The sequence below is a fragment of the Beauveria bassiana genome (assembly GCF_000280675.1).
Source record: "Beauveria bassiana ARSEF 2860 unplaced genomic scaffold BBA_S00068, whole genome shotgun sequence".
Taxonomy (NCBI): domain Eukaryota; kingdom Fungi; phylum Ascomycota; class Sordariomycetes; order Hypocreales; family Cordycipitaceae; genus Beauveria; species Beauveria bassiana.
This window is the reverse complement of record NW_007930903.1, coordinates 51,739-60,280: the sequence shown is the minus strand read 5'-3', so window position 1 is coordinate 60,280 and position 8,542 is coordinate 51,739. Positions and strand designations below refer to the sequence as shown.

The 8,542-nt window shown below is 46.7% G+C and overlaps 3 protein-coding genes across 3 annotated transcripts; all 3 read right to left on the bottom strand.

Moving 5' to 3' along the window:
• Positions 1-1,485: 1,485 nt before the first annotated feature.
• On the bottom strand, positions 1,486-2,148 carry BBA_09801 (cytidine and deoxycytidylate deaminase zinc-binding region; the record flags this gene model as incomplete). The annotated part of the gene is made up of 1 exon (XM_008604898.1): positions 1,486-2,148. One exon carries the CDS (start codon positions 2,146-2,148, stop codon positions 1,486-1,488), a length of 663 nt encoding a protein of 220 aa, XP_008603120.1.
• Positions 2,149-3,572: 1,424 nt separating this feature from the next.
• Positions 3,573-4,757, bottom strand: BBA_09800 (uncharacterized protein; the record flags this gene model as incomplete). Its single annotated transcript, XM_008604897.1, has 2 exons — positions 3,573-3,731; positions 4,515-4,757. 2 exons carry the CDS (start codon positions 4,755-4,757, stop codon positions 3,573-3,575), a joined length of 402 nt encoding a protein of 133 aa, XP_008603119.1.
• Positions 4,758-5,767: 1,010 nt separating this feature from the next.
• On the bottom strand, positions 5,768-8,234 carry BBA_09799 (beta-1,3-glucanosyltransferase; the record flags this gene model as incomplete). Its single annotated transcript, XM_008604896.1, has 4 exons — positions 5,768-6,263; positions 6,522-7,200; positions 7,264-8,107; positions 8,154-8,234. The coding sequence occupies 4 exons, from the start codon at positions 8,232-8,234 to the stop codon at positions 5,768-5,770; spliced, it is 2,100 nt and encodes a 699-aa protein (XP_008603118.1).
• Positions 8,235-8,542: the final 308 nt, after the last annotated feature.

The window sequence follows — 8,542 nt, the reverse complement described above, 5'->3', positions numbered from 1 at the left end:
CCAGTTTGATAGACGCTAGAACATTCACGTGTTTACTTGAGCTGCCATTTCTGCTGCCTATGAGTCTGAGACAAGCTCAAAATAGAATGTACTGCCATGTGCGACACGGAAAGTATCCCCCATGCCCATTATGGTCCAGACTTTGCCCAGCCGTGACTGCGGCGCGCCGGCTTCATACTTGTCAACAGACAGTATTTCAGGCAGTGCCGTTATCACAAGATATCTTCGCAGCCTGTGGGCTCATCGGTCAATGACTGCAGCTGCAGCTGAGCCCATCCCATCACCAGAAGTACTTGGCGGCTGCCTGAATTCTCATGGTGTACAATGGGCTTCTTCTCAAGTATAAAAAAGAGCGCTGTATTCGCTCAATACAATCTTGGGTACCCTCAGCAACTTCTTCTTACTTTCCTCATTACCCCCCCTGACTACAACATGTCGGAGAGAATTGCCGCTCAGCTCATCAAGGTGATCACCTCCCACCAAGACATAAGTCCACTAACGTGTCTAGTTAAGACATTTAGCTAAGTCATAATATATCCTAGAGCTGTATTAGACAGGATTTACGCTGATGAGCTGGCTTGTTTTCAGCCAGTATATGACATGCGTATCTACGCTCGACTGTGCGCTAGGCTCCGATTCCTACGCCCTACAGAGCTGTGGTTATGCAGTACTTGACACTCATCCGCTGCTTTTCCCTCAACCAGCAACAAGTATAGAAGCGCATCAAAAGTTTAAAGGATCTATTCAACCCTAAGAAGCTCTCGTAAGGACGCAGAGAATAACTTCTACGTTTCTATAACTCCCTTTAGGTCTTTTCTTAACTGAGCTGTGATATCGGGTATCGATATTCGGTGGTGAGAATGCCGAATCCAAGCAACATTGACTATAACCTGCTCCCAAACAACGCTATATTTCAAGTACTCATTAAGCGTGCGACTGAGCTGGATCGAACTGCTTTCAATGACTCGAATTACCAGGTTGCCACGGGCCCTTAAGCTAGCTAGTTAATTAAATAGAACTAGATACGGATAGTTAGTAGGGAAAGGTAGTTATAAAACAATTAGTAAGAACACAAATAAAGATAAGGAAATAAGGGGAGATAGCTAGAAGTGTATTAAATAATAGCTAGTAAGCCCTATTAGCTAGAAGCCACCGGGCGTAACAAACAATAAATAGGAGTATATGTAATAAATACGGTAGTCTATTGCGTTTGATTACTATTACACTCAATCCTAGTAACCGGCGTGTTAGAATCGACGCTATACACGTACAATAAGAAACACTTATATAGAGCAGCATTTAGCCCCCTACTAATAATCTATTCACTAATTCTATCTAACCTCTATATAGTAATAGACTAAATAGAGCCGCAATCTTGTTGACTAGTTTAGTCTAGAACAGAGGACTCATCAGCAACTGATAAGCCACCAGTCAAGACCAACCGTCAGGTGGTTATTCCTAGATGACCTATCATAGGTCTAACAATTACTGCAATTGACTAGCGCTGTCTGTTCCATTCTTCTTTCCTTGCTGATACGTCTCACTCAACGAGGTGTACAAGGCTTTGACTCTGAGAATCTCTTGCCGCCACTTCTCCCTCTCCCCCTCATCCTGCAAGTCGTCCACCAGATCGTTGATAGATCGTGCCTTGAAGAACTTGTTCGTCTTATTGTATAACGGCCTCTCCTTAAGCTGCTCGGCGGTCTCATGGCCCTGCACCCTATAGACCGACTCCAAAATATCAATGTCGTAAGGGATCTTGAAGATATTCTTACTGTCCTCGTAGGTGAAGAGGTAGTAAAACTCGTTAAAGCCAGACCACGTAATGCCGCTCAGGCAAAGACTGCACGGCTCATGGGTGGCAAGGAAGATGGTATCCTTGGGATTAGGTCGCGGTTTTGGAGGCTTGTAGTCGACAGTGAAGAACTTCTGGATGCAGTTGATCTCACCGTGGAGCAAGGGAGACACCTGTTCGTTGTTCGTAGCCACGGTCAATGGGCTAAGAGTCGAGCGGGACAGAATGGCTGCACCGAATACTTTCGAGCCAGAGGCAACTCCTTTCGCGGTAAGAGGGACAATGTCGTTTTCCACGGTATTGAGAAGCGCCGGTATAAGCTGGGCTGCGGTGGTGAGATTGGTGCAACGCATGTTGGGCTGTAGGCTTGAAGTGTGTTTGGTTGGTAATTGATAGTCAAAGTTGAGGAGTTGTCTGCTTGTCTATCCTTCTCAGACAGAGGTGCGATGCCTCTTATATATAAGTGTTGATCTAGGGATCTAATAATCGGGATGGTTGTTGTATAGCCCCGAAGCAAGTCATCCGCATAATAATGCGTGGAGTTGAACGCCTGTTTTGAAGGGTACTCGTACGACAGCCCACATCAGGTGTTTATATAATACTATCAGAAATACCATATACGGTGGCACTGTTTTAGAGATAAAAATAGTGATATATTCTTTTTTCCTTCTTATTTAACTTAAAGAATTAAAGTCTTATTATCTTTACTTCCCAAACACCTAAGTTTATCTAGGTAGTTAACTAGCATTTATATTTTATAGTTATTAAGAATCTAACGCTATATATTGAAAGCATCTTATATACGCCTATTATGTTGTAGTCCTCGTAGTTCATTATATAGCCTGACTCTAGTAGGGAGAGACATGAATATATAAGAATTAAAACTAGGCAACGCGATATAAGGAGTTTACCCAGCTACATATAGTCTGTCGAAAGTGAAACCTCTTAGTTTAGCTTAGTTAACTAGCTAGTAGAGCCGTGGCAGGCGCTAAGGGTCCGTCAAATTTTGTTATTACAGCTGGGCGTTGTTGATTGTCGGCCTGTTACGCAGGTTTTGTCGGCTAAAAAGTGGGGGAAATCTGCTCTCAGCTAATCAAGAACGATCTCCCAGCACAAGCAAAGAGCTAATCAAGCTCATGCAAGCACAGGTCACAGCCTCGAACACCACGCTCGCACATAGTAGACGTAGAGAATTCTATAAAAATCGCAAAAATCTAAGCTTTTATTCTTTCTTTTTTTAAAGCATTAGCTAGGGGTTAGTAGCTAAGGTAAGTGGTTAGTAGTTAGGGATAAGGGTTAATAGTTACGGATAGTGGTCTACTAGTACTTTGATGGCCCTAATTTTCGGCCGACAAAACCTGTACATCAGGCTGACAATCACGCAATTAACGCGACCCATTACAGCTTCCAAGCGCCGACCCGACCCGCTAGACTACACGGCCCCACGTGGGGCGCCCAGGACTTAGCCGAAGAGTGTTGATGACTGATCACCCCGACTGAATCTAGAATACCCTATATTATATATAATATCGAAAAACAAGACCAAAAGTCCCGAAATAGATCAGGCGTTATATGATAGCCCGTAATATAAGGCATTTGCTATATGAAATCAGATACGTGTTATTCGTCATTATTAATCCTAATAGAAAATGCCGCGGACTATATAACTGTACTTTGCCAAGCATGGGATGACCACACGATGAATGCACACGACAGCCCGGATGCAGAAACTCTAGAATCTGATACCAAATCAATTTTAAAGCACCTATAGGCGGGCCTAAAAGTCGCCGTTACTCGCCGGCTTGGCGTGCATGTCGGCCCTTCGGCGATGGAGGCACGCAAGCTGGTGGACCAAGTGGTTCGGCCAGCGGATGCCGCTAGGCGAAGAGCGCGAGGATGCTGCCTGGCCATTGCTGCTGGGAGATGATGCATCAAACTTGGAAGATGAGACATGGTCAGTACAACTCGGACAGGACTCTCAGTAACCTACTGACATGGCCTACACTGTAGTAGTTGGGGTTTTGAGTCCTCGTCTTAGTCTTCAACTTGCGGACTATCAGATCGAACCTTGGCTCAGAGGTAAACCTGGCCAAGCCTCTTATGGGTGTGCTGGGCTTTCACATGGCCTGGAAATGCTCCCTGAGAGTAGTGCTCTACAAATCCGGGCCGCCATAGCGACAGGTCCTGCAAATTGCGCGTTTGTTCGTATGCCTGTACTTGTCACCAACCTCATGACCCCAATGCCTAGATCGTCGTCTAACGACCGCCATATGACGTCCGCCCGCGTCGTGGTCCAACTTAACGTCTGGTACATGAGATGATTATGGCTGACTGCTTCCGAATTTTTTTTTCTTTTAGCTGAACGATAGCTCCCATGATATAATAAATCTTTTCTGAATTTGCTTGTTTCTCACACGAATACCAAATTTCCATTTTCCTATGCGAGTTTGTGTTATATTGTTCTCAAACAACATGAGTACTCACGTTCACCTTCTAGCTTAGATATACTCTTTCGACATAACAGTCATTTCCCTACACTTTGAAATGTTCCAAAAAGGTTGTTCGACTTCCATGCGGGCAGTAGCATTCACTGTCTTTTCGTCTTCCTTATACTCGTGCGAGAACCAAAACTCAAGGACCGAGATGTTAGGTTATAAGGGCTCATCTTCAAAAACAATCCACCCGGGGCCATGTACGGCACTTGATTCACGCATTCTACCCAGTCGGTGTCGCTGCCGTAAAGCTGGCAGTGGGCGTCGAACGACCGGGCGCCGGGCATATAGTCGTGATTTCCATTGACAAATAGGTCGATAATGCAGCCGCCATGACCGCAGACTTGCTTTAGTCGCTGAGCGCTGAAGATGCCGAGGCCACTGGATGTGTCTGCCTTTGACTCGGAGCTCTGCGCGAGAGAGGTGGTAGGCGCGAGCGCCACAAGAGCGACAAGAATATTAGAAAACATAATGAAGTTGATTGAAAAAAATTGAATTCAAGGTCTTCTTGGTGTGTAAAGAAGTATGCCATGAAAACTTGGGCGCATAGATGCATTTATGCAGCCCATTACCACTCTAGACGAGGCTTCGTGTAGCCGAGTTCAAGTAAAATACCCCTATAAACAAAGGACTTGCAGACAACCGATATTCAACACATGCAGTCAGGCTATAGCACCCCGTTGCGCAATATACGTTTGTTCAGGCCTCTCGCGAGAGCTACAGCAAGTCCCCGAGTCCCATGTGCTTTTGGTTCACATTAATTGGGGACTCGCCGATGGCTTAAACGCCGATGGCTTAAACCGGGAGCACGAAATAGTAAACAGCAACACTTTTGTAAAAGCTATATTTAATTCGTTTAAGCACTTATCTCATAGGAATCAGTAGCTGCGTGAAATTGCAATGTATGGATTTGCTGATATGTTTAAGAGTCCTAGTCGGTTAAAACGACTGAGACTTGATGATTCAGTCCATCAACGCCCGGTTAGATTCCGAGTTTACATGTAGCATAGCATCTGAGGAGTGCACCTACATTCTCGCTTCTTAGACCGTGGGTGAGATTGTCTGTTTCAAAAGTCACAAAGTCTTCTTTGCTTAATCAGGGAGACTCCAGCGAATCAAGCACGAAACAGGCCGCTGCGACTTCTAGAATGTATCAGTTGCAAGAATATGCAATGCAGTACTGTTTTAATTAGTAGCCTTTTTATCGCTTGCCTATATAAACTACTTATTCAACAGAATGTAAATTTTTGGTTGGCCTTTCCCTTCTAACTAAGTAGAGTACAACATGTATATAAGTCGCAGAAGACCTTTTCTAATCATAATCGATTGGTAGCAGCATGTTATTGGAAATGATAGCATTATCCCAGATCTAGCTCCAGCTCACTCATGTCTGACAAAGACATAGTCTCTGCGACTGATGCCTATCAATGGTTCTCTCCCATGCAAATCTCATGGTTTCCCAAACTCAACAATATGTCGTTCAAGGAGCGTGGACCGACTTGATCACAATACCTTCGTAAGTGTAGCCGCCATCCACAAACTCCTTGCTCTGGTACAGAGGATCATTGGTGTTGACAATGACACCCATCTGGCCTCCAGCGGTGCCGCATCCATTAATGGCCTCGGATTGGTCGGTATCGCCGGCTTTGACAGCAGCGTCGATGGTGTTCGCAATGTCTTCGAAGGTGACGGCGGCAGAATCGTCCCCAACCAGCTTAGCGGGGGCCCAAGTCTTGCCCTTGCTAGACACCTGCCACTCAGCGCAGTTGTCGGCATCAGCCTCATTCATCTTCCAGAAGGGCGAGCGGCCCGCCTTGATGGCTTGTGCCTGGTACCTGCGGAGGTAGCGAGCAATGAAAGCTACCTCCTTCATGTTGAGGTTCTGTGGAGTAGCGCCATTCTCGTCATAGCAAATGCGCTTGGCCGGCTCGGGGCTCAGACAAATGGCGCTAGCGCAGCCAGCAATAGCAGTGAGGCTGTAAATAATTTGTGAAACGTACATGATAATTGGGAAGTGGACTGAGGTAGGATAAGGACTGAATCATCAGGGTGACCAAGCTCACATTCGAGGGCTACATATAGTTTCTCATACGGAGATTGAAGCACCCTGTTGTAGATTCCATGCCACTACCCAACTCAAGTGTTGTAAAATAGCGATCCGCAGCCAGTGTAATACTACTAATGTAAGCGATTCTACTACTTCTCAGTCTTCGCAGAGATGCTAACACCCCTACTCTTCTACCCTTGTCAAGCGGGCTGTCAACACGGAAGGGTCGAAGGAATAGTCCACCGAGACCGCAAGAATGAAAAGTAAAATGGAGAAACTAGCAGCATTCGTTGCAGATTTACTGTCTTTAGTCGACGTCGCCTTAGGCGTGGCCGTCGTCGCGGTTGCGGCATGCTCATTGACCTTCTTGGCCTCCTTGAGCATGCCCTCGCACTTAGGTTCAACAATCGCCTTTTGCACCTCGGCAGCGCCGCCAAAGTCACATGCAAAGGCGCCGCTGTTTTGTTTCTTGTAGTATCCGTCCATGACAAAGGCCAGCTTGGCCGACGCCTCGCACATGCTGTACGCGCCGTACACGCCGCTGGTGGTGTTGCCGCTAATGCCCGCACACAGCCCCCTGTTCGCGTTACCGCATACAAAGCCAAAAATGCGCGCAAATTGCTTCTTATCCAGGTTCGCCTTAGGGACGCAAGTGAGCGAGCTGACCATACAGTCGCATAGGGCCTTGTCGGGCGTTGTTGGCAGTGCTTTATTCGCCTGCCAGTTCTGGCTGATGACTGGGCATTCGCTCAGTTGCAGTTCGGCTGTCGAGTCGGACCCCTTGGGGTCAATCTTGGCCAATTGTTTCTTGAGAACTTCAAAATTTTTCATCTTGACCGCCTCGCCATTTTCCACTCTCACTAGGCCTACAGTGTAGATAAGTGTTTGTCAGTTGTGTGCGAAACCAGTGTAAGAGCAGATGAACACACCAAAGTCATTTGCCTCTTGAAAGTACATGTAGACGATGCCACCACTGAACACCGAGGCCATTTCCCTAGAGTACAGGGCCTCAGTGTCTGTAAAGATGCGGGCCTCAGCGCCTCCGCCATCATTACAGCCATACTCAGCGAAGAAGACTGGTATAGAATAGTTGCTAAAGAACTCGGCCTGTTTGTCATAACCGGATACTTGCATGGTGCTATCGCCACACCACGAGTAGATGTTGTATCCCCAGAAATCGGCAGAGTCATCTTGGCTATCGCAATTGAAGTAGTTTGAAAGCTCTGTGCGGATATCGGTGTCGTCGTTTGTAGCGTAGCCGACCCCGAGCCAACGCGAATTGTGCTTTTCTTTGATGTATTTTTTAGAATCGCGAATGGCGGCCTTGACATAGGCAGACGCGCCTGTATTATTTTTGGCATTGGTCACTTCATTGCCCGCAAAGTAGCCGATGACGTTAGAGTATGGAGACAGGGAATCAATGACTTTTTGATATCGCCCAAAGAGCTCCGTGTTCCACTGGGGCTCCTCTCTGTTGATTGACAGAGCCGGCTCACCGAGATCTGCGATCACATAGATGCCTGCCTCTTGTAGAAGGTTCATGCAAAAACTGTGATCTGCTTCGGGGTCAATGGCATAAGTGCGAATCGTGTTCGTGCCCAGTTCCTTGAGCAGGGGAACGTCGCGCTCGCAGCTCTTCTTGTCAGCAAGAGGGTCTAGGTACGTCGTCGGCGCGCTAGAGATGCTGCCAGCACCGCCAGCGCCGATATCCTGCTGGTAAGCCACTCCTTTTATGAAAAACTGTGTGCCATCAGGGAGGAGAAACTTGGAGCCCTGCGGTTGTTAATGCCAGTTCTTGCCGTTGGGTTTCTGGGAGTACCTTTGCTTTGATAGAGGGCAGGTCAGCTGCGGCAACGCTGGCAAAGCCAACGAGGAAGGTTCGCAGATAGATTAGCTTCATTTTCCCACGTTCGGTAGATACGAGTTTTCTAAACCAATGTTCTTTCCAAATTCAGTGATTTCTCTAGCTTCAGAGATTTTTCACGTTTGGAATATATCTAAGATTTTCTTATAGCTCGGTGTATTGAGATTTATTGTAGACTGGGTGTGAGGGCTGCCGCATTCCCCCACCGTCATTGATAAGCCAAATTGAAACCGGAAAGTGTCCGCAGTAGACCCAAGAAACGCAATTTTACCTTGCATGCTCTGATCCAACGCGGGGCTAGGCAGCAATATCCTTTCTTATATGTCGTGGTGCTGATCCACTAC